Genomic DNA, 25,818 nt, shown 5'->3' with positions numbered 1-25,818 from the left:
AATTTTGAGCTCAATTTGTACTATTTCATATAAAATAATTTATCAAATTCAAAATAGTATTGAAATCATATAAAAAATTAATAAAATAAATAATAATTACCAAAAACAATTAATAATTAATAAATAACACAACTAGTTAATAAAAATAATGAATCACTATTAAAAATATTAAAATGATTAAAATTTAATAAAAATTAATAGTTACTGATTAGTAATTAATAATATTGAAATAGCATGAATAAAAAATAATGAAATAAATTATAATTGATAATAATTACTAAAAATAACTAATAATTAATAAATAACACAATGAAATTAATAAAAATAATTGATCACTATTAAAAAATATTAAAATGATTAAAATTTAATAAAAATTAATAGTTACGAATTAATAATTAAAAATATTGAACTAACACAAATAAAAAATAATGAAATAAATAATAATTGATAATAATTATTAAAAATAATTAATAATTAACAAATAACATAATTAAATTTATAAAAATAATTAATCACCTACCCAAATTTGTAACCATGCATTGCAACATACATCACCAATAATACACCAACAAAGAAGTGCTACAGGCATTCCCATAGCATGAAACGTTTCACCCGAAAGTTGTGCATAAATGTAATGCTGGAGTCAGCTACGCATTTTAACAAGCACTTGCTGCTGAATGGTCAATCATAATCCCCTTGATAGGATCTGACATTCCAATAGTTTGGTGGCTCTGGTCTAGTCACGATCCCTCTAAAAACAAAGACACCCCAAAGGGGGAATAATCCAAACAACTAATGAACAATAGAAACAGAACCCATTATCACCTCTTGGATGCAACACAAACAGAGATCTACAATGCCTTCAACAAATGAAAGACTAGCTGATTACAAAAAGACAAGGAAAGATGACACACCGCACAAGCTAACTACAGACAGGAATCCAAAATGCACAAAAGTTAATGAAGGGTGACAAGAAAAATACGCAAGAACAGTAACAAAAGAGAAAAACAGATCCCAATATATCATTATGCTCACCCTTGGAACCTTTTAGTTGTAATCCTAGTTTCTTGTGAATAAACGTTAAGAGAAGAGAGAAAAAATAGAAGAAAATCAGAAGAAATTTGGATGAGACATACCTGCGAGAGACTGGAGAAAATCGAATAAAAGCTGCAAGCCGAAGCTAGAATGATGTATTCCGAGAAACCGGAGAAAAAGAAAACAACTCAGTAGCAAATCGAAACCCTAAACTCGTGGAAGAAAACATGAAAAAATCAATTCCACTTGCTTCAAACCATACTTACGAGAGAGTTCGATGGTAGTGGAACTTTCGTTCTCATCCCCAGTGGAGGTGTCGAATGACCTATTTTTTCAATTTTATGTGAAGGATAAAATAAATCATTTTAAAATTTTGCAAGGACACTTGTGTCTTTCACATGGGTCTGAAATGTGTCTGAATGCATTAATGACCAGGATCTGAATTTGGATTTGAGATTTAGTATTCAAAGGGCAATCCAAGGTGACATTTAAAAAACAACATTTTTAGACTTAAGAGGTATGAAAGATACTATCAAACGCCACCTAACTGTCTCTTTGTCTTTTATTGACTCATACTCTTTTGTATCTATTCCTAGATATCTGCTAATGCTCTAGCTCAATCAGCTGGCACATAGGAAGCTAAATGTGCTCCTCTAGATTTTACTTATTTTTACCACTTTCCAGTTGGGGATCCAAATGTACAGAACTTTCTAGACTTTGATTAATTTATGTTAATGAAGTTTCATTATCTATCGAAAAAAAAAAAAAAAACTGGCTGGTATTCATTCAAATTCCTAACTATTTGGTATCATAAAGTTTACCTTATTCTTATTACAAGATTAAAAAAATATTTTCTATTTTGGAATTTATGAAACTTTCCCTGGATTGCTTTTTATTTAATGATCGATGATAGATTTTTTATTATATAAGTAAAGCATTCAGGTTATTTAGAATAATTGCAATATAACTAGGCGTATGTTGATACATACTCGTGTATTTATAAAATTTTTCTAGGAATTGATATTTTTTAAGTCTTTACGACCCTAATATTCTGTGATTCATATTTATTTATTTATATTAAGATTGTGTTTGGTTTGAAGAAAAAAAATAGGGAAACGAAAGGAAAGGTAGCAAAACCTTTACAAACCTTGTATGAGTTTCCCTACCTTTTACTTCCTTTCTCTACCTTTTCCTTCAAACCAAACATAACCTAAAAGTATTATATCCTTTTTGGCATATCATGTCATTGATAGAGACATTTTATAGCATATCTCGCCACACTTATTTAGCTGTACTTCTCGATGCAATCTTAATCATGTGTGCACCCGTGCCTCTCTCCCTTCATTTATCGTGGGCTTTATCTGAAGATCCTTTGGTTTCTAATCTATGATTTGTTGAGTTCTGTATTTTGTTTTCGGTTGAATGATAGTTCAGCCCAGGGTCAGAATTTTTAGGCCCAAAGTACAGTTGGGGTAGGTGCCAGCTTGGAATTGATGTCAATTCACCAATGGGAATTTTTGACATTTTGATTGTTTATAAATCTGCAATGGAATTCAAAAATCTACATTGGACCTATCCATACTTTTCCAAATATATTATGGATGGCTCTCAGCTGTTCGGGGTTTTTTGTGAGTGTTGCATAGAGTAATATGATTGTAGTTAAGTTGTTTTTTTTTTTTTCCTTTTTCTGGTTAATTTGGTTTATGTTGGTTTTTTTAGGTTTTTGGAGTTGGTTCTTCTATTAGGTGACTCATGCATGGGGTCTGGATTCTTTATCGGCCTTGATGTTGATGTTGTATACTCCCTCGATGGCCTAATTGTATGCTACTCTTATACAATTAAAGTAGATCTTTGCATCATCTTTAAAGCTGCATTAATTGGACATTAATAATTTATATTGATGTTTAATGTCTATATTTGGTCTAGCTAAACTGATTACTATGTGGAAAATAGAGCATGATATAATTCAGAAATATGGTTATGGATTTGATGAGGTTACAGGAAATATGGAAAAAATAATAGAAAATCTCAAACCAAAGGAACACAGAATTTTATATAGTTGGGAAAATTGCATGCGTCTTTGTGTGTGAAACACAAATCCAATGAACCAAAAGGAACCCTTTTCTCCACAGGAAAACACGCTTCTGACCTTTAATCAATACATTGTTTAAGAGTAAGGCTATAAAAATATTCAAATAGAGCATGTAGAATTAATAGTGGAAAGAATATAAGATGTCTACCATCAGTAGCAGGCTTTATTTCTTTTTAATTTCTTTCTTATTTTGGGTTTTCATGGCGCTGGCGCTACACACACAACTGGGGCCTGGGGGCTATCCCATTATTTAGTCTCTGCTACAACCGCCGGCCAGAGACCTTACCAAGTACCAACTGAGGCAGTTGGCACCATCTCCTAATAATCTATATAAAATATATTCTGGTTCTGGGTGCTCTGCTCTCTATTAATGGAATGGAAGTAGCCAAGTAGGGGGGGGGGGGGGGGGGGGGGGGGGGGGGCGGTATCAGCCTGCTTCACAAGACGTGGCTCCAGATAAAACCTAGACATTGAAGTAGATAAAAGTGGTTTCGTGGAACGCCGGTACTCCAAAACACGATTTTGAAACTTGAAGAGTCAACTTAAAACTTTGTCAGACTACAATTTTCATATCACCAAACTGACCATGTAAATCTTGGATGACTCATTCTAGTTGACTTGGCCAGTAGGCCTAACTTGCTCAGTCTTTCTTTCCTTTTTTTTAAGCTTAGATTCCATGGTGCGAACAAGAAAGATCCTAACATCACTAATACTTTTTATTACCGAATATATTGTTATATGTCCTATTTTATTTAAAAAATAATAATATTGGAAAAGCGTGGGATTTGAGTAAAAATGAAATAAATCTAAGGGGTTGTTTGGTAACAGCTGAAGTTGATGAATTGAATGGATTATTGTTAAATAAAATAATAAAATAGTTCTATTATCAAATGGATCCTTAAGTAGCATATGGCTAGGCTGACCCAATTACCTAGCCTAGCATAAACTCGCCTGGCATTAGACTGGATCACCGGACCCATTTATTGGTGGATCCTGATGATGAAAATATGAGGGACGGATGAGAAGTTTTCTCCAGACTCACAAGGTTCAGTTAGAACATGTCTGCCCACTGGATTTGGCAATGCAAGGGACTCGTCCTGAAGCCTTACCTCACTAGATGAGGGGGTGGATTCGCCCATTTCTATCCAAACTTCCCCAGATGAATGCTTCTGAATTCTGATGATGATACCCATACCCACAAGACAGTAGAAAGTAGAAACAATCAAATCTAAAGAAAGGGTAAACGTAACTTCACTTGGTGTTTCTTTTTTTGTTGTTGTTGGTAGAAGCTTCGTTTAAGTGTTTAAACATTGAAATATTTCTGCCCGGTGAATGTTCACACAGTCAAAAATACTTGGCATAAATCTAGAGCTTATCTAGTGCAAGGCATCCCAATTAATAACCATTCCATCATTGAATATGAAGAACTCCAGTCATCCATGCATCGCTCATTTGTTTATATTTATTTATTTATTCTCCTTTCAGATAAGTTTTTCCTTAACCTTCAAGGTTTTGACGGAGTAACAGCCCCATCTTTTTTTTTTTTTTTTTGTGTTATATGCATGACACAGCAATCACTTTTCATGCATGTCTGTGGTGGGGCCAGCTATATATATCTGGGGTCTTGGGAGGGGTAGCCCAGATATACACAGTCCTAACCTTAGGCTATTTTTCACATAAAAGTGCCTCACAGACTCGAACCCCAATTCTCATGCTTGCGAGATTTTACCATGACACCAAGTGAAAGATGGTCCCAGCTTAATACATATTGGTTGCACATCACCTTCAGCAAATAAGATCGAGCTCCATCTAGAGAGGTCAACGGAACAAAATCCTTGGAGTTTTAGACAAGGTCAATACAAAACCTAGATGGTGGATCCATTTCATTGATTTGAATTAGTAAATTATAGCTAGCTAGCATATGTCAGATTGGTTGGAACTTGGAATGGATAAACGGAAGTAGGTATGATCGCTATCTGCCCTTTATATATATATAAAGAAAGAAACTCTTGCTCTTAATTGCTTATCAATATCATCCAAACATACTCAGCAACTTAGTTTCCTCCAGCTGGTGCTATTTATCCAATTAACCGCCATGGCTGCTCCTCGCTCTCTCTTCATGTGCTTTGTGGTTCTTACAGCTATCGTTCTCCCTTCATGTGCACAGCTGGTGCCTGATTTCTATGATCAAGTGTGTCCTCAGGCCTTACCAACCATCAGGACGATTGTTGAACAGGCTATTGAACGTGAGCCCCGCATGGGAGCATCTTTACTTCGTTTGCACTTTCATGACTGCTTTGTCAATGTAAGTTTATTATTCATGACTAGCTACTCAACACATCGCGCCTCCAAACTCCAAATATGAAATACATACATAGCTGCTATGCTCCTCATCAATATGCAATTAATGGGTAGATTAATTATTCGAGGAGCTGGGTATAGATGAATCTATTGTTAGCCGTCCCCCAGGCCATCTATAGCATTTCAGATGAGGCTATCCATCGAAGCGTAAGCCAGAATGACCCTAGCTATGAAATTCCTACAACTCCAAACCAAGCCTATATATGTTGTTAATAAAAGCTCCGAGTCACTTCGATCGGCCTAGGATACAGGACGTTCACCAGGTTTATTTTAGTTTTATTCGGGCCCAACTTTGAAATTCAATCATATAAAAACCTCATCTTAATTAGAACTAGTGGGCCTTTCAGTCCAGTTCTTTTGAGCCTTATTAATCTAGCCCAAATCTCACCGAGCCAGACCCATCCATCCATTGAGACTTGAAACCACCACCTTCGTTTCTTCTTCTTCAATTTTAATTACTTTTTTTTTTAATTTTTTCATAATTAATAATACAGTGGGCAACGCCTTATGGTAGTAGAAGAAAGTATTAATTTTACCAGCATACGATAGTAAGTGGTGTTATTTTGTATTCCAAATTCCCAACCACCGAATATCTAGTTTAATTTGTTTCGACTGCATAAAATTAAAACATCTGTCTTAATTTCAATTAATTTAATAATTAGGGTTCCATGCATGGATCTATCATGAAAAATAACTGATTATTTATTTACTTTCGCATGGACCTATGGTGGGACTCTCAGGGTTGTGATGGCTCGGTTCTTTTAGACGACACCCCTGACTTCATCGGAGAGAAGACAGCAAATCCCAACAACAATTCGATTAGGGGCTTTGAGGTAGTAGATGAAATCAAGGCAGCTGTTGACTCGGTTTGCTACGGCAATGTGGTCTCCTGTGCTGATATCTTGGCTGTCGCAGCTCGAGACTCTGTAGCTACGGTAATTAAGTGCATAAAAAATATACTATTAATGATCGATGTTCAGGGCATTATCACAAAAAAATATATCCAGAATTGAATTAAGTGAATTAATGTCTTGTTTATAATTTGGTTCCATCATGTTGTAGTTGGGAGGTCCATCATACCAAGTATTAGTGGGCAGAAGAGACTCAAGGACTGCCAGCAGAGACGACGCAAACAACAACATTCCAGCCCCTTTCCAAGACTTCCAGGATCTCCTCTCCAAATTCAACCAACAAGGCCTAAGCCTGGAGGACCTTGTTGTCCTCTCAGGCGGACACACCATTGGTCTTGCCCGCTGTTTCAGCTTCAGGGATCGGATCTACAACGACACCAACATAGACTCTGGTTTCGCAGGCTACCTGCGCACTATTTGTCCACAATCCGGAGGTGACGACGTCACCCAGCCACTTGACGATACAACAGCAGATTTCGATACCGTCTACTTCTCTAAATTACTGCAAACAAAAGGTCTTCTTCACTCGGATCAACAACTTTTTAAAGGTGATGGTAGCGCCAGTGACGGCTTGGTGAGGTACTACAGCAACAACCCACAAGCTTTCTGGGCTGACTTCGGCGTTGCTATGATCAAGATGGGGAATATAAAGCCTCTCACCGGAACTGATGGTGAGATCCGGATGAATTGCAGGAAAAGGAACTAGGATCAATAATTAATATCGTCTTCTACAATTTTCTTGATCACTACTAGTAGTTAAAGCCATATATACGAATTAATAATTAGAAGAAGCCTCTCACAGCCGGAGCTCAATGCATGGGGCCATATTTTGTTGAAGACCCAAGATTCTGGACAGTCTGTAGAATTCTTACCTTTCGTGTAATCTTGTGTAGTGTGTACCTATATCCAACTCGTCTATGTTTTCTATATTGATTAATCCCTTTTCAGTATAATTATCGTAGAACAAAGGCTCGAGAGGATCTGATCAATTAAAGTTAGTTCTCCATTAAAAAATAAAAATAAAAAATAAATAAAACAACAATTACATTGTGCCTGCCTGCATGTAAGCTCTTAATTTGGTTTACAAGACATGAAACCTGTAAAGCAACAAAGATCGACTACCACTGTATGTATTTGATAGGCATAATTAAGGAACGACCTCGTTTTGTTCTGTTACGTTAAAATTATTGTTGGAATCGACTGAAGGAAACCGTTGTCTAGAACACTAGAACACCGACGGTCCAAATGGTTCAACGCGGTCTATATCGGTCCGATTTTTTAGATTACTGATTAGAGGATAATATTAACTATCTTCACCTCGCTCGTCCTGACATTCTGTTGATCCAGAACATACAAATGCAAAATTGGGGCGAGCATAAACAACAGGATAATTGAGGCAACAGTGAACTTTGGATACAAATGCAAAGCAGCCTTTAAGATACATATAGGTACAAACCAGGAACGTCAACGTACATATATTTTTTTGATGAAGCCAAACGAGAGGAACATACTTAAAAAGATGGGAAAGCAACATAAAACATATATAGAAATAGGTAGCTAGGGTAGGGTAACCTGGAGGTTCTGATCAATTAATTGACCCTGCTGCAATTGGTCCGGATCTCTCCACTGGTGCCGGTTAGAGGGCTAAGGTTCCCCATCTTGACCATGGCATTCGCAAAATCAGTGAGGAAAGTTGCAGCGTTGGTGCTGTAGGTTGTAACTAGAGAATCGGTAGAGCCATTGCTAAAGAGCTGTTGGTCCGAATGCAAGAGCCCTTTCATGTTGAGCAAATTGGTGAAATAAGCATTGTCGAAAACATTAGGAGTGGTGGTGTCAAGAGGAGAGAGATTGTCGTCACCGTCTGAACGTGGGCAATTTGCCTGCAAAGATGCTGCATATGTGGAGTTTATGTTGGTCTCATTGTAGATCCGATCCCGGAACACACTGCACCTGGCCTGCCCGATTGTGTGAGATCCTGATGATACAACAAAGAATAAATATTAATGGTGATGAGGGATTTCTTTTTCTTTTTTGTTTTGTTTTGTTTTGTTTTGGGGTTCCTCAATATCAATTCCAAAAAACCAGATATAACGTCCTCGATCGATGGGTTTTACGTTTAATTATGAGAACATTAGAATTAGCTAGCTAGAAAGCAACCTGACAGAGCCGCCATTTCGCCAGTAGTGAATCCCTTGTTTGCAAAGGCAGTTATAAGGTCGGTGAGGTTGAGGGACGGGCTAGGGAGGTCAGTATTGGCACCAGTTAAGTTTGCCGTGGTCGAATCTCTTCTGCCTAGCTGCACCGTCCATGAAGCTCCACCCAACTGATCATGAAATATCCCAAATCCCTCATATATAAGAACAATGCTGGTTAAAACTTAAAAAGGAGCCGCCGGTAAAATTAAAGATTGATTATTTTGGAACCGTACAGAGATTCTGAAATTGAAGGATATACATCATGCATCGATAAAGCTTTAAGTTATGCTTACAGAAACGACGGAATCACGAGCAGCAACGGCAAGAATGTCGGCACAAGAAACGACACTAGGACATATGCTCTCCAATTGAGATTTAATGGAGTTGATCACCTCGAAACCTCTCACCGAATTATTATTAGGAGGAGCTGTCTGCTCCCCTGTGAAGGTTGCGTTGTCAACCAATAGAATAGATGCATCACACCCCTGTTCAATGTCATGACATGTAAGTCCTGTATAACATTTTACTGATTTTTATTTATTTTTTACCATTCGGAGAAAGAAAAAAGCTAGCTCGTAAAAGTAATATAACTATCGAGTTTATACAAGTACAACTCTATGGATAGATATCTTCATCCTACAAACTACAGGTTGGACCCATGAAATGAAGTCCGACCTTCTATTGTAGTAGTTGCCTAAAGTCGTCGCTCGTATACCAGATATTTCTCTTTTTGTTTTCTCCTTTTAGATATAGCTGTGGGCTAATAATTAATCTTACTGTTAGTAAACAACAATTAACACAATTCTTGGATACCTCGCTATCACGCATGGTATGACTCGTTGTTTATCATTAAGTAAATATTTCCAATAAACATCAAACATATCATATATACGAGAAAGGGAGGCCTTAAATTAAGAAAATTGACACGTCTAGAATTTCGGGAGGAATAAGTGTCGGTTTGGGAGGGCTGAAGTTGAAGCGCAGTGGCTTCTGGCTTGGTCAAAAAAAAAATCTAGAGAGCCCAGATAAGCTGTCTCTCAATTATTTGAAGGGAGACACTTTAAATTAACTTTTCTGAAGAGTTTCAAAGCAGTCGAATCAGAATCTGGATTATTTGCTCCTTACACCAATCTACAGCACTTGCAGCTTCACATCGAAGATATCTTCCATATTATATTTACAGTGAATGTGAATGAGGAGCAAATCCAAATTCGTTGAATCAACTTTGCTGAATCTTCAACTCGGCCCTCTCAAATGGTCCTTGAATCACGGAACAGAATATTTTTCAGAGCCGTCGCATCCTCATAGTAACAAAAATTTTTAATAATACAAACAAAACACTTTAAACACCTGATAGGCACACATCTCTACCAGGGGATTTTGGCAAAAATATATATATATAAATTGTGTAATCAGGGAGTTTTGCATTCGGTGGAATAACAGAGATATATAGATGTTAAAATAATGCAACAGCCATGTATAAATATATAGTATTGTAGACCAACAAGTCAAGTCAATTATTTGAGTTGGCAAGAGTTCTAGCTAGCTAAGATAAAACGGGTGATTTGATCTGGGTGGGGTGCTGAGATTAAACCAATGTCACATTGCCTGATAAATGCATGCATGGCTCTGGGTAGTCTGGAAGTCTGGATGGTCGTGGTTCCAAGCTAGCTGCTAAGATGAGATGTATGTACATGACATGCGCATGCATATAATTAAGCTAAGATCGATGAATGGAAGTTAATGAAATGAAATGAAATAGCTAGAAAATTAAACTTGCATTAACAAAGCAGTCATGGAAATGAAGACGGAGCAAAGAGGCCCCCATACGGGCTTCAGCGGCCACAGCAGCGTCTACTGCTGTCTTGATGGTAGACAGGGCAGTGGGGCACGAAGTATCGTAGAAGGTGGGCGATAGCAGCTGTGCAAAGCATACTTCAACCGGGATTAACAGCATAGAGAAAGAGAGACTGATGATCAAGGAATAGGAAGAAGCCATGATGATCCAGCTGCGCTGGCCTGGCCTTGGCCGGACTTGGAGAAAGATGACTAGCTAAGCTAATTAAGGAGGAACAATAAAAATGAGCTCGCCTCGTGGCTTTGATTACTTGTGGAGCTCCATCGTGGCCAGTCTACCTATTTATAATCGTGGTCGTGGGAAAGATGTCTTTCCTTTTTTTATTATTAATTAATTATATCTAATTTTATTTTATTTTCTGAGAAAATTAAAGGCCAAGGAAACAAGGTGGGTTTCTTTTACAGGCCTGTAAAACAGTTCACTCCATAAGAAATTGCCGATGGATAATTTGCAAACTTGTCCATCTTTCTCTCTCTAAACAGAGAACACCACAAAGGCAAAATGTTGTGCTTATATCGTTTTTTATGATTATATTTTCCTTTGTCCACGGGTGGCCTTTGTTTTTTTGTTTGGAAACGTTGATGTTTGTCTGGAGCCACAACAACACTTATGTTTGGTATCAGTGTTCCATATCTATTTTCAACACTGGTACCTATTATAGAAGTCCATGTCATTGCCACATCATGTCCTCATTGGCAGCAATGAACTCCAATTAAAAAACAAAGGTTGAATTCGGCGTTGCTCCAAACCACACCTTCTTGATTTTTTAGGCATGGCTTTCAGCACCGTTTTTTATGGAAAAATGATTCCAAACATATTGACATTTCCTAGAGCACTGATTTTTCCAACGTGGCACTGTTGTGTCACTGTTTTCTGAAGAAATGACATTGATGCCAAATGGTGCTCCAAGCCATGCCTTGGAAATCGAGAAGGCATGATTTGGAACAACTCCGAACTTGGCGTTTTCTCGTTGATGGTCCACATTTGGTGTGGATAGTTTATGGGAAGGTTTCAGTGTAACACACCTGCGTTACATTGGTCCAATTACTCTTATTTTATTTAATCTTTTAATAATTTTTAAAATTTTATTTTATTTTTATATTTTATCAATAAAATAATAATTTTTAATGTTAATTCTAGCACCAGTTCGACGATTCTCCTTCTCAACTCTTTTTTTTAAATATTATTTTTTTAATATTTTTATCAATAAATTAATATTTAACATATTAATTTCTTATTTTTTAATATTTAAAATAATATTTTTTAATTATTTAAAAAATATAATTGTTGTCTACATATTGATGCCTTTTTTTTCAATTTATTTACCATATAAAATGAAAAAATTAGACATTTATGATCAACTATATAGATCTCTCATAAAATGTATATGAGATACATGGAATCAAAAAGTGTGGTGCAAACTAGTCCATACCTACCACACCAATAGAATGCCATCGTGGGTGTGGGCTGGTCTGGTTTGGTCCATACAATCTATCAACAGTTTAGAACAGTTGTGAAATGTGGACTGGTCTCTACCACAAGGTGTGGTGTGGACTATTCCACACCCACCAATTTCTCATCCACACTACAGAACACCCCTAAATAACTAAAAGTTTAGTCTCCCTCTCTTAACAACTCTCTTTTGCAATGCCAACTACCATAGTAGTAGAAAAAAGGGATCGAATCCAATAAACCCGTTGATTTACGAGGAGCATGCACATCGCCCTTTTCAAATCTAACAATTCCGTTAATGTTAAGTTCGATTCACGCTCCCGTTAAGTGAGTCAATCTGGTTTAACATTGGGAAGAGACAAAACCACCAATAAAAAGGCTTTTTTTCCTCTCATCCGTTTGTATTCCCCTTCCCCCATTTTCATTTTCACCTAAGCCCTCCTAGCCTAAGAGCAAGAGACCACTGGCAGCGATTTCACCAAGCTTTGACGGCAAGGAGCCAACTGGCGATAAGAATAAGTCGAATCCCTTCTTGTCATTCTCTTTCCAACCCTATTATTCCTCTTTGTTAATATCTTCTTCCTCTCTCTTCTTCTAGCAACAAACCACCGGCGATGATTTCACTGTTTCATCGAACTCCAACGGCATGTAGTCAATCGGTAATAAACATCATTTCTTCTCCTTTTTCTTTCAACCCTGTTATTCATCTTCATTAATATCTTCTTCTTTTTCTTTTGGCAGGAGATCACCGACAGTGATTTCATTGTTTCACCAAGCTCCGGTAGTGATTGCCTTCCAATTCGGATGGCATGTCACCTAGCAGGAGGTTGGTGCCGTCAAGCTAGAAGAAACAATTGTGCCTCCGAGTTTTCACATGCTTTGTCGGTTATGACGAACCCAAACGATATTGAATGGAAAATGGAAAGAGCCTGATTTCCATTGAAGGGGTACAAGTGTTTGTTGTTTATATGTTCCAGGCGAAGAAATTGATGCCCTTGAAGTCATGGGAACATATGGAGATTTCATTGGAGCCTTTTTGGCAACTCTTCAACATTCTCTTCATGCATTACTTTGAAACTTGCCCAACTCTCCACTATCAAAGCAATATCTGATCTAGTGCACACTTGTGCATACATGACGCTCCTTACTATAGACGTATAACTCTCTCAATGTCTTTCTTTTCATGTTAGGTTCATGGACAACTATTTATACTCAGCATGTCTCCTTTATTAACAAGCACTATACTTTGTGTGCAATTCTCTATACCAAATATCTACAAGATCTTGTTATAATGTGTGCCCTTGGGATAAATCAAGTGTCTTGTGGGCTTTATCTCTATGGATATCAATGCCTAATACGTAGGATGCTTCTCACATGTCTTTCATGTCAAACCATTCGGTAAGGAATCATTTAATTTGATTAAGCAAACCAATATTCTGTTGGTTATGAGTATGTCATCCACATATAACACTAACAAAATGTAGATACTCCCACTAAACTTAAAGTATATACACTAGTCAACAATGTTTTCTTTAAAGCCAAATGTTGTTATAATACTATAAAATTTAAAACACCATTGACAAGATGTTGGCTTCAAGCCATATATTAACTTATTTGGTTTACAAACCAAATGTTCATTTCCCTTGGCTGTGAAACCCTACAGTTGATCTATGTATATTTCATCTTCAAGATCCTCATTCAAAAAAAAAAGAATGTTTTACATCTATCCGATGTAGTTCCATATCATAGTATGCCACTAAAGCCATTATGATTCATAGCGAATTCTTCTTTGAAACCAAATAGAAGGTTTCATTATAGTCCATTCTTTTCTCTATATTATATTCTTTTGCCACAAGTCTAACTTTGTACTCTTTGCTAGGGTTCCTTTTACTTTTGAATATCCACTTACACAAAATTTCTTTTTTGTATACTAGCAATGATAAAAGTTCTTAGATTCCATTCGTGGCCATAGAATCTAGGTCATTCTTCATGTCTTATAACCAAAGCACAGAGTCCATTCTTCATGGCTTATTGTAGAAGATCTGCTAAGAGCTACTAGTCCTTCAGGTTCAGTAATATCTTCTTAAACCTCAATAATAACTTTAACTTGATCATTTTCAGTGGTTTCATTGGGTGTTACTTCCCATGATTGGAGAGTCGTTGTTGTTCCATTTCTTATACTACAAAACATAATCCATACATACAACAACACTTGTCCCACTACTTAGTTGGGCTTCAAGAAACTCACTCCCACTTTCTTCATGATCCTCTATTAACTTAGCATGCATTCATGGCTTATATTATTCTTATGGTATTATTAGTATAGTAAAATTTGTATCCTTTTAACTTTTCTGCATATCCTATAAAATATCCACTATAGTTCTTGATCTATTTTTTGCATTTATGGGTTATATACCCTTACTTCGACTTTACTTAAATTGGGTTCCTTTCCAACCCACAACTTAAAAGGTATTTTAGGAACTGGTTTTGTTGGAACCTTGTTTAGTATCTATATTGCAAATAGTCATTGCCATGAACCGAATGGATTAACCAACAACCTAGATCGATCCTCCTTGAACTCAAGCTTTTTGCCTTGGAAAACTCACCAAGTGAATGCTGATAGACTTATTCGATCCCACTCTTTCTTTTTTCTCAAAAGAAATTGTTTTACTTTCTCTCTAGTACTTGACTAAATAGCTAGAATCTAGTCTCTCTCTCTCAACAACTTTCTCTTTTGCAATGGAAAGTACGATGGTGGTAGAAGGAATGGGGATTCTTTACACCAACAAGAGGAAGGGACCCTATCCATCATACTCTCTAGATGGTTCTCCCCATCAAGGAACCTCCTTAAGCAATAACCAATGAAAATCACAGACCTCACTTTAAAATTTAGTTCAATCACTCCCAACTCTCTCTCTCTCAATTTAAAATTTAAATTGGAGTTAGAGAAGAATTAGGAAAACTGAGAGAGTCTAGGGCCTGCTATTCTAGACTCAACCAAATGGGAGTCCTAATTATAAGGGACCCTCAATGAGCACAAGATAGGGCCATGCATATTTATTGGTCCATGAGGGTCCCACTAACATAAATTTCTAGAAGTTATGAAGATAAAAGCTCCATATAGGATTTTTATTGCCAAGACATGAATAAGGTATACCTAGTTTGCAAGTATATTGACAGTATCTTTTTCCTTCTCAATTAAATCCACCACACTCATGTAACACAAAGAACCTTTTACTCTTCTATTCTAACAATAACCTCAGTGGAGAGATGTTGAAGGGTTTAAAGAAAATATTATATTAGGTTTTGTGATGAACATAACCCTATATGTCCAGTTTTATCACCAAGCTAGCCTTGTCTTAACTGGTCAGCTACATGAATCCTATTTTGTCATCAACGTTACATTCATTATTATATTATGAACCCTACTCTAGTTTGGGAAGAGTTCATTGATTCAATGGAGTGGTTAAAATAATAATTATAGTGAGCCTGTGTAAATTCCTAGTATAACAGTTTTACGTGTGTGGTACCTAGAAAGAAGTTCAAAAGACAATAAGATTGCATAGGTTTTGTTCTGAAACTTCTTGCAACTGATCCAGTAGGTTATACTTATATAACATCAAATACAAGTTCAAGAGAGAGGATATAATGATGTTGCTAAGGCTCCATTTGGAAAGAGTATAAATAAAATATGTACTGTATAAATACATACAAAATAATACAAAATACAAGGCTTTACACTCTACAAATTTGTATTTATACTCCTTCTAAACTGAGCCTAAAGGACATGAGAGGGAACAAAGGAGGGGGAATATTTGAAGATGCTATTTTAAATTGAAATATGATTGAAGGGCTGACTGTATCTTTATGGCCTGATATCCCTTTGTATAGATTTTCTAGCAGGGTATGGCTTATATATCCCCCCCCCTCCTGGGCAATATTATTTTTTTTATAAGTCATGCATTAATAAAATTTTGGTGGCTACTCCTCTCCATTGAGGGTAAAGTTTGGGGTTTAATAAAAAAGAGCTGACAATATCCTCTTCAAATCGATCATCTCCATGGGAATGGAAATGCAATAAGCCATTAGACACCCGGCCCCTACTTGGAGTTAGAGGCCTTCGAATAACAGAAGGATGATGTTTAACAATTTGTATGGTATGATCACGGGGTGACAAGGAGATACTAAGGGGGCGTTCTTTTTTCAGATTTTGAGAGGGGAAAAGTTGGTCAATGGGATTTTGGTACCCATTAACCAAGAATCACATTTTCTTTTTTAAGATTTATGTGGAGACCAGGGAAAGGTTATTTTCCTGGGTAGGTAAGTGATACCCATCTCCTAGGTGGGTAAATAACTTTCCCACCTATGGGGAAAGTTGCCAACACTTGAATGGGACAAAAATGTCCATTTTAATAATGGATTTTATGGATAAAATGGTCATTGCCTTAGTTACATGAAAAATAAAAGAACATGGGTAAATGCACTTACCCGGATAAGTATTTCCAAGAAAAAACTTATTCAGGTAACTACATTTATGTGAATAAATAACTTACCAAAAAACGAACGAGGCCTAAAAAATTGTTTCAAAGGATAGATGGAAAGAGACTCGAGAGCCAATTAACCAACCCACACCTTAATTAGTTAAATTAAATACCATGTACATGTTTCCAAAATTGTATTGTTACATCATAGAGCATGGACCTGCATTCATGCACTCGTTGTCTCAAGTCTTAATCGGATCATTAGATAGGCTCTAATTAGGCAACAAATTTATCATCTTCTTAAATTTGCAACTTAATTTAATTTCAAGAGATGAATGAATGTTGTTGATCTGGATTCATTAATTTCCACATGGGACTCACAGGCTTTTAGCGGCAGCCTAACTTTCCTAGCCCCTCTCTCTCTCTCTTCTCTATTTCTCTACTATGTGTATGTTTCTATATGTTACGTGTCATGAATCATGGTCCCAGTAAAACTCATGGTAGCAGTGAGTATACTAAATGTGCAAATTTCAACTTGTAGGCCAGCTTTAGTATGATTGTCTGCTACGTAAAGTACAGTTTATCATCAATCATAATTCAAAGCTCTTTGATAAACAAAGCTACGTAGTTTTCGAATTTTCGGTGACACTTTGACTACACACACCCTTCATAACTTCATTATCAATATCAATATCAATCCTGGAAGTTACTTTGATTTACCTAGTTACCTTTATGCAATTAATTAAGCATCTTGAATTACTTGATCAAGCATCGCGTTCAGCTTTCTTGATTTCTTAAGTTAAGACCATAAATTGTTTAATGAATTTTCTTTTATACATACACCTCTTTTTTTCATGGGTTTACCTATTGAGCTACCTTGCTTGTGTCAATATAAGTCGGGTTTGTTGCAGCTTAAGCTTGAACCCAGTCTGAATCGACTTGACTGATGACTATACCATAACCTGAAACTAAACCAAAGTACCAAACACACCATAACCTGAAACTTAACCAAAGTACCAAACACACCATAACCCAACCCTAACATAACCTGATTTTGGGTTACGAAGCCCATCACAATAGCGGGAGCGGATTACCCGATTAAATCCACCCATTGATATCCCTATGCCCTATACCCAATTGTGGATTGGTGTCAAGAGAAGAAACCGTGTGTCCACTCTTCAACGAAAATGACTAGCTTATCTAACCAATAAACAAATTTGGAAAGATACACGCTAACGCTAAGTTAGTCCCTAAGATCAACAGATGAATCCCAGCTAGGGCTGTAATCTGGATCCGTTTATTCGAGTCCAAGTCCTAAATCCAACTCAATTAAGTAACTAAGTTGCATTTAAGTTCATATGCTCCAACCATTTATAATCAGGTTAACTTGGGTCCACCTGAATCATATCCAAAACTCTGATTCAGGGGTGAATTGGGCACACCCCATTTTCCGTAAGGAGGTTGGGGAATACACGCATACACCTAGGTGATGTTTGGCATCAGCATTGAAATTTCTGTTTGATTGGTTGATTTTTAGGAAATCGGTCAAAAATCTATTTTTAAAATCAGCCCTTTTCATGGATCACCTTTTTTTGTGATTTCCTGATTTCTAGCTGATTCTGATTTTTTGAAAATGACATGGCACTTAAAATGACATTGAATAACAACTGTAATACAAAAATAATTAGCCCTTGAGAATCAGTTCCAAACAGATTTAACGCCATTTTCTCAAAAATCAACTTATATGACAGAAATTATACCACATAACAAAATTTACCAATTTTTGAAAAATTAGTAAGGAGGAATCAGCATTGATGCCAAACATCCTCCTAGTCATTGGTCAAAAAGCGTATTGAAAAAGATAAAAACACTTCCTATATATATATATATATATATATATATTAGAAAAATTGGTTTATGTATTATAAGTTTATTGAGAATGGTTATAAATTGGAGTTTCTAAGAATTAATTTTAACTTGTTAATAAATTACTTAACTTTAAATAGAGAAACTATGGTTTATCACATGGTTTTCAAAATCGGACTGGACTGGACGGTCGGACCGGAAAAACTAAGAACCGGTTATGTTTTCCTCCAAAACTGTTGATTTTGGTCAGCAAACCGTTGAACTGGCCGGTTAATCGTTCGAACGATTTTGACCATTTTTCAATTTTTTTTATTTCTTTTGTCAGAACGGGCCGATCATTCAAACCGGTAACCAGATTCCTGACCGATTCAGTCACCAGTTCGATTTTAAAAACCATGGTTTATCATATATATGGGCCTAGTTAGAGCAAATTGGGCTGAAAAACCCATTTATAGTTCAGTTTATTAACTCATCTAAGTCCTTTTCTAGCCATATAGGGCCGGCTGCATGAATCCCGTTTCACCATTTTGTTTCCCATATCCTATTTCAGTTTGAATCTGATGGATAAGATTGTTCAAATTAAACTTTAAGAATCAACGATTGATTCTACATATACTGGATATAATTCATTCCGTTTATGGGCCTAGCCCAGCTGTTCACCATGGCATCTAAAATACAGAAATCCATATCATGATGCACAGCAGCTGACTGTGGTCCTACAGACCGGCTTCGAATTAGGGTGAGAATGGTGACGAAATAGCCTCGAAGGGATTTGGATTTTTGTCTGTCAACTTCCAAAACCTAAATTTGATGACTAGCTCCTTTGGAGTCTGTCGGTTATGCCAACCAAGACCCTATAGGAACTTTCCGACCTCTCACCTGGATCTAACTGGAAGCAGAACCAGATTTGGATTCACGGACATAATAATAAAGAAAACGTACTGGGTCTGAGTAAAAGACTCTAAGACGGGATTGGGCCCCCATAACTTGCTAGCACTTCAACGTTTCAAGAAACAAATCACCCTTTAGGGGGTCTTAACTTAACTATTCATGCTGACTTTTGACTCAGTTGATTGGTAAGTAGAACCGTAAGATGCGGATACTAATGGTAGAAAAAATGTACAGGTAGGAAGGTATGGATTATGGAGGCACAAACCCAACTACCGGTCCTATGTCGATATAGACCTATAGCTACCCCAGATTTAGGCAAACACGGTAATAAACTAAAAATAAAAAATCTTCCAAAAGCAGAATAGTAGTCGAAGAAGGTGGACATGGGTCCACTGGAATTATGATGGGCCGTCTTTGCTACAGCTGATTCCAGCTCGATCCAAGCAGGAGAAAACCATGGATGCTCTCAAATCGATAGAGGAGATAAAAAACATGAAAAACAAACCCGTGAAACCTAGCCTTATAAAAACACATAGCAAATGCAACAAAAAAACAGTGATGGAGAAATAATGCAATTTGCGTAAATGCATCCCAAGATAGGCCAGTCTATGAATGCGAGACCCATGACCTAACCAAGTGAAACAACCAAACATCTCCATCGATTTGACAACTAAACCATCGAAGAAAACAAAGATCCCATACTCGAGAATATGATATAGTCATTCCCCTAAAACTTATTTTTATCGCAACAAATTACAATAATTAGTTGATTAAATGATATTGTGCTTACTTGTACGACATTTGGCTGAAAGCACTGTCATATAAAAATAAACTACCCACCTTAGAAGTGGGTATTTAATTACTGCCCAACTGTATCATCTTGGATGTAATATGATCTAAAAAGGCTTTTTTATAACCTAAAGTTTTTCATTTGTGTTGAAGTTATGTAACACCAAAGATCAACTTGATTGTATACTTCAATTGTAAAGATTGAATTATCTTTGCAGGCCTCGTCTAGTATTTTTTGTCCATTAGATCTTCTATATTATTTATATAGTTCGAATAAAAGAAAAGAAAAAAAAAAAAAAAAGGAGAAATGATCTTTCACTGTGATCGGGTCAAGTGAGCTAGGTTATTCATATTTTAGGTCTTGTTTGGTTTACAAGAATAGGAATCTGGAATTGGGATTGAAATCAATCATTCCAATTTTAACTGTTTGATTGGGTGGAATCGGAATCCCATTCTCATTCTTGTTGGAGTGGCATTCTCCCATTTTAGGGAATGGTCATTCCTGTCTGAACCAAATAGATTATGGAAATAGACCATTCCAATTCCAATTCCGATTATAAACCAAATAGACCCTTAATATTAGTGTTGGGCTGACCTTATCCACAAATATGTGGGAAAGAAAAAACATAAAGATTGACCTCAACCCTTGACATCATTCAAGCACTAAAATGTGAAGTCGGCGTGAAGTAACTTCACGACGAGATTAAATGGACTACCGGAATTAATTTGGCTTGTTTGATATGCCAATTACTTTTATTCTACCAAATCTGATATTGAAATTTTGTTTACAAATATGTATATTTTATAAGTTTATACATACATAGATAATACTTGGATTGGATTTGATTAAGCCCAGATTGAATTGGGTCTGATTCAGGTTACCCTTAAGACCTCAACTCAATTTTAGGCCAGGTCAGACTTTAGTAGCCCTGGCATGTAACACGAAAACACAGGTCCAACCTGTGCAAAAACTCAAGTTGGATTTCGTTGGGCTTGGATTAAGCCCAAGTTGCAGCCCCAAACAACCCCTACCAATCAACAGAGAAACCATCTCCCATTGCCTTTACCTAATTAATACTCATTTTCATCACGCCGCTCTTTCTTTCTCCACTAACATAATATCAACCCTTATGTTCATTAATGTCATCCTCACATCCCCGAACTGTCCTCACTGTACATACGTGTAGATCTGCATCTTGTTTGGGGATCTGATTGTAATAGGGTTATGACTGCTGGTTTTACCTGTTCCAACCCAAATAATTAATGGAATGGTCAAACATGCAGACAATTCATAGTTGGGATGAACTTGGAAGAAGAATATGATGATGAGATAAATGCCCTCGATCTTTTGTACATGTTTATTATTCTTTACCATCCATATCCTTATATAAAATTTTTAAATCATTTTATAGGGGATATGTGGGATATATTTTTAATTTAGAAGATAGAGCAAGAGAATTACAGGCTTGTCAAGTATCAATAGGGTCTTATTGGGCCGGACCAGGCACTGTACCCTGATCCAGCCCAGTTCTGATCCACTGACAACCCTCGTATCAGTGTATCTCCTCAAATTGTAGGCGTGGTAAATATTAGGATTAAATATCAAACATGCGGTATTTAAAAAAAAATGCGGTTGGTTAAGCGAAGATTACCTTTATTTTGCTTTATATCTCTGGTAATTACTGATTTTTTTTTTTTGAAGCCAAGTAATTACTGAATGGTTTGAACACAATCTATATATTGATGATTTTGGAAACTTAATAAGGTATTAGAGCTGATGCCCGGCCCAGGCTGTAGTCCTTATATAACACTGTAATGATAGATAAAAGTCATAGGCCCAAATCGGGCCCAGTTAGCATAAGATGTTATTAGTATAATCATCCACTACAATGCCGATTTCCTTTTGGTTCAGTCCGGATTTCCTTTTAATTCAATTCTACGATCCTCTCTACTAACCCAATAAAACAATGCCACCTGTCTCTAAACATGCTTTAGAATCCTAACTTATGCAAATGGTTAACGATTGTTATTGTTATTCCGTCAGATATCTTTTCTTACAAAATTCTTTTTTTTTCTTGTGCACGATTTGTTTGAAATTCTTCCTCTCACCCTAGTCCTCCATGGCAATCCGCTTACCAGTAATAAGATTATGCTTAGGGAGGCAGCAAAGCCTGTCGTGTTGCAACGAAATAGTCGACGGAATTTTGCTCCATTCTTGTAGGCTAGTATGGCCATGCCTACTTGATGCGAGCTTGGATTGGTGGTGAGAGGATCGCCTGGAACGTCATCTTGCCACACGGTGATCATGGGTTGGGCCTGTGATTCATCTACCGAGGAAATTGGTCATGCTCACTGACCATGGGCTGGCTATACAAATCAGTCCCTTCTATTCCTAATTGGTCTTACAGGAATGACTATACAAAAGTCAAAAACTGTGATAATTGGAAGCAATGAATAAGATCTTACCTCAACCTGCTTGTCGGCTACAGAAAAATGCAGAGACAGTAGTATTGCCATCAGCATCCCCGACGTTTACAAACTTATCGGGGTTACTCATTAAATCCAGCGGCTGCTCCAACACATTCAAGCTTCCATGCTTGACACAGAGGTACAGAATGGTCTCACCACGACCCACAAGTTGAAGAACCGTTCCACGTTTCTCCATAACCAGCTCTTTAATGGCATCCACTTGGCCTTCAATTGCTGCTAGATGGAGAGGAATCATTCCATCTGTATCGCGAGCAAGGCAGAGGCCAAGGCCAGAATCTTGATTCAAGGTACCCTCTTGCTGCTGCCAAGTGAAGCGGAGTGTGTCCTCGTGGGTCTTTGAGGCAAGCAAGTTCAGGCTTGCGGCTCAAGAGCAGTTTAACAAAATCAACGTGACCGAGGGTAGCTGCTATGTGCAAAGGAGGCGCTCTGATGCAACCCATAACCACTCTATCAAGAATTGGATTGTCTTTTTCAAGCAAATCGGACAAGGACTCCGCATTCCCTTGCAATGGCAATGCTGCTTCACGAAGCTGTCTCTCCATTTTCATGCTTTCAGGAAACCCTTCCTCCATTCTCTTGTTCTTGCTCTTGCTCTCGAGAAGCTGCGTGGATCTCCATTAATATTCCATTGCTCTCTATTGTTCTTGCTCTTTCCTCTTTATTTGGGATGACCGGCAATGAACTAGTTTGCCTTGTTTCAGTTGCAGAAAGGAAAGCAGAAGCAGTAGTGTGTGTCTATACTCGGTTGAGTTGAGGATGAAAGCGGAAGTACAAGCAAGAAAAATAAGGGAATGTCAACCTTTACTAACCTGTTCAAAACAAGTTGTTAACAAGATTGATGCAGATTCAATATGAATTGGAGCTGAGATTTCCATATATCTTCATGAATAAGAGATTGACTTATATTTGAAGGGTTTTGAGAGGTTCAAAGGACACCTGAGATGGGAACGTCCTAATCAGCATATTGTCCGGCGAATATAGAAAATTCCGGAAACACCAGAAAGGAGAGGGTGAGAGGAATTTCAAAGAAATCATGTACAAGAAAAAAAAATTTAGGAAAACATATCTAACGGAAGGACAATAACAGTCGTTAACTAGTTGCACAAGTTAGGATTCTAATGCATGTTTAGAGACAGGTGGCATTGTTTTATTGGGTTAGTAGAGAGGATTGTAGAATTGAGTTAGTAGTAGGAAATCCGGACTGCTTTTGGTTGAGTTTGAGAATTGATGAATTGAAATCAGTCGATGTCTAGGTAGTCTGCACCTGTTGTCTAGTTGACGTGCTCCGAATTGAAGCCATGGCCAGCTCAAGTCAGATCAGAAATAGTTGCAAATCAATCCTTGTGTAAACATTCTTTTCTTTTTGGGTGCTAGCTGATAACCAATTATGATTGCTCTCTTAACTATTCTTTCAGTTTTGACTGGCGACTGGTGAGGTAGGTTATGGTATAAAAAGTCCATTTTAGGATTGTTTTCAATTTTCATTCAACAACATGCTCTAACACTGGCTTTTTTTTTTTTTTTTGTCATCTTCTATCTTCTATCTTTATTCCATAGAGATTAGCCTGTGAAATGATTTCTAGACCAATTAAAGTCCCATTTCAGCCTATAGTGACCTGTTAGACTTGAATTTGATGGCTTGGATGGTGACGGTGCATGAAAGGAGACTGACTTACTACAGAGGCAAAGCAGGCTGAACTTTGCTGGTTGGGAGGAATGCTGTAGGCCTGCTTTGTAGCAAGGGATGCGTATAGGAGAAGCAAAGTCCAAATGCAGCATCTGTGCAAGCAAACTGGAGCGGTGATCAAAACTCAAACTAAGCAGCCACCTATATATGTATCTACGTACATATATATAGCAGAGTGCGTTCACATTTGCAGGATAACATGCATGCATTTGGTTGTGTATCAATGCAAGGTTGCCAAGGCATTATGTACAATTAATTACATACTAGTCACAATTGTAATCTGCAAGAGTGCAAACAACCTCAAATGAATATATCTGTTGCTGCTATCGTGGTTGCATGCGACCTCCAATGAATAGCTAGTGAATAGATGCACCATCATTTTGAAAATAATAAAATAAAAAAAAAAAATCAATTGATGTAATGCCTTAGGTTGTGTTTCGTTTGATATAAAAATAAGGCTTTTGCTTTTATTTTGTTTTTGATGTGGTGGTATAAAAATATATATACCACCAACATTAAACGTTTTTTTTTTTTTTATTCAACTTGAAAGAATTTATACGAATCAGACAACTGTAATGTGCAGCAGAGCTGGACCACATTCACACCTTTCTATTCTTCCATACATTTTATTAGTAACTTGGTGGTATATATATTTTTGTCACCCAAACTCCCCAAGAACATGACATAGCAACACAGAAAATTATTAAATTCGTCCATTGACAAGACAATCAAAACAAAAACACAAGTAAAGGCCAACGCGCCAAGGCTAATCAGTTGACCTTCCTGCAGTTGGTCCGGATCTGGCCGCTGGTTCCGGTGAGGGGGCTAAGGTTTCCCATTTTCACCAGAGAAGAAAGTAGCGGAGTTGGTGCTTTAGGTTCTAACTTGAGCACCGGTGGAGCCACCATTGAAGAGCTGTTGGTCTGAGTGAAGAAGTCCCTTGTTGTTGATCAAATTCGTGAAATAAGCATTGTCAAAAACGGTGGCAGTGGTGGTGTCCAGCGCTGCTAAATTGTTATCTCCACCTGCACTCGGACAGTTGGACTTCAAAGATGTGGCAAAGGCGGAGTCTATGTTGCTGTCGTTGTATATCCGGGATCTAAATTTATGGTGGACAGTGCACTTGGGCACGAACTGGAATAGAAATTTGATGACAACTGTGCAGAGGCCACCCCAATCAGAACCACCAACATTATGGAGAAAGAGAAGCAGGAAGCAGCCATGATGAGTCAATGGACGGACTGGTGAGAAGGAAAAGGAATTATAGAATGCGTAGATCTTTGGGGAGTGGATGTGGGGAGATAGAGCTATCTGCATGCATGGGCTCCATATTTATAAGCTGTTTGCATGAGCAATCTTGGCATTTCAACAATCAATCGCTCGAGGTCAATGAAGACTGGAGGGAGAAAGATTAATTCTGTCTTCTTGTTCAATGACGGAGCTTTCACACTAATTGACTAGTTAATTAATCAAGGCCACGCTCACAACGCGTTGTTGGACATACACCTTCACTTCCTCGATCGATCACTATACCCCCACCCCAAACTGTTTTGGATTAATTTTCTAATCAGTGGCATTTATTATATTTAATGGCGTTTATTAAAAATGCCACTATATCCCATATCAAAAACGCCAATTATTAAAATGCCGTTAAAGGTATATTTAAATTGCCGCTAAATATATGGTTTTTAAGTGGCATTTATTAAATCG

The 25,818-nt window shown here is 37.2% G+C and overlaps 2 protein-coding genes across 4 annotated transcripts; one reads left to right on the top strand and one right to left on the bottom strand.

The window, feature by feature from the left end:
• Positions 1-5,138: 5,138 nt before the first annotated feature.
• On the top strand, positions 5,139-7,326 carry LOC104602473 (peroxidase RIP1-like). The gene is made up of 3 exons (XM_010266168.2): positions 5,139-5,432; positions 6,229-6,423; positions 6,551-7,326. The coding sequence occupies exons 1-3, from the start codon at positions 5,223-5,225 to the stop codon at positions 7,103-7,105; spliced, it is 960 nt and encodes a 319-aa protein (XP_010264470.1). The 5' UTR covers positions 5,139-5,222; the 3' UTR covers positions 7,106-7,326.
• A 481-nt stretch (positions 7,327-7,807) lies between these two features.
• Positions 7,808-25,331, bottom strand: LOC104602474 (cationic peroxidase 1-like). Of its 3 annotated transcripts, XM_088899081.1 has the most exons (6): positions 25,232-25,331; positions 24,414-24,422; positions 10,375-10,469; positions 8,888-9,079; positions 8,557-8,722; positions 7,808-8,374 (listed from the first exon to the last, which is right to left on the bottom strand). In XM_088899081.1, exons 1-6 carry the CDS (start codon positions 25,329-25,331, stop codon positions 7,989-7,991), a joined length of 948 nt encoding a protein of 315 aa, XP_088755207.1. In that variant the 3' UTR covers positions 7,808-7,988. The 3 variants fall into 3 exon arrangements, with proteins under 3 accessions (XP_088755207.1, XP_088755208.1, XP_010264471.1); XM_088899082.1 differs by lacking the exon at positions 24,414-24,422 and having other exon boundaries at positions 10,375-10,505; positions 25,259-25,331; XM_010266169.2 differs by lacking the exons at positions 24,414-24,422; positions 25,232-25,331 and having other exon boundaries at positions 10,375-10,706.
• Positions 25,332-25,818: the final 487 nt, after the last annotated feature.

This window comes from Nelumbo nucifera, chromosome 2 (assembly GCF_055504915.1).
Source record: "Nelumbo nucifera cultivar China Antique chromosome 2, China Antique-T2T, whole genome shotgun sequence".
Classification (NCBI taxonomy): Eukaryota; Viridiplantae; Streptophyta; class Magnoliopsida; order Proteales; family Nelumbonaceae; genus Nelumbo; species Nelumbo nucifera.
This window is presented reverse-complemented; position numbering and strand designations above follow the sequence as displayed.

What these genes read in the sequence shown, in the direction of transcription:
- LOC104602473 (XM_010266168.2), top strand. Translation starts at nt 5,223, where the DNA reads ATGGCTGCTCCTCGCTCTCTCTTCATGTGCTTTGTGGTTCTTACAGCT. An exon ending in TTCATGACTGCTTTGTCAAT is followed by an intron (nt 5,433 to 6,228) that starts GTAAGTTTATTA and finishes TGGGACTCTCAG; the next exon opens with GGTTGTGATGGCTCGGTTCT. An exon ending in CTCGAGACTCTGTAGCTACG is followed by an intron (nt 6,424 to 6,550) that starts GTAATTAAGTGC and finishes ATCATGTTGTAG; the next exon opens with TTGGGAGGTCCATCATACCA.
- LOC104602474 (XM_010266169.2), bottom strand. Translation starts at nt 10,593, where the DNA reads ATGGCTTCTTCCTATTCCTTGATCATCAGTCTCTCTTTCTCTATGCTG. An exon ending in TCCATGACTGCTTTGTTAAT is followed by an intron (nt 9,080 to 10,374) that starts GCAAGTTTAATT and finishes GACATTGAACAG; the next exon opens with GGGTGTGATGCATCTATTCT. An exon ending in CGAAATGGCGGCTCTGTCAG is followed by an intron (nt 8,375 to 8,556) that starts GTTGCTTTCTAG and finishes TTGTATCATCAG; the next exon opens with GATCTCACACAATCGGGCAG.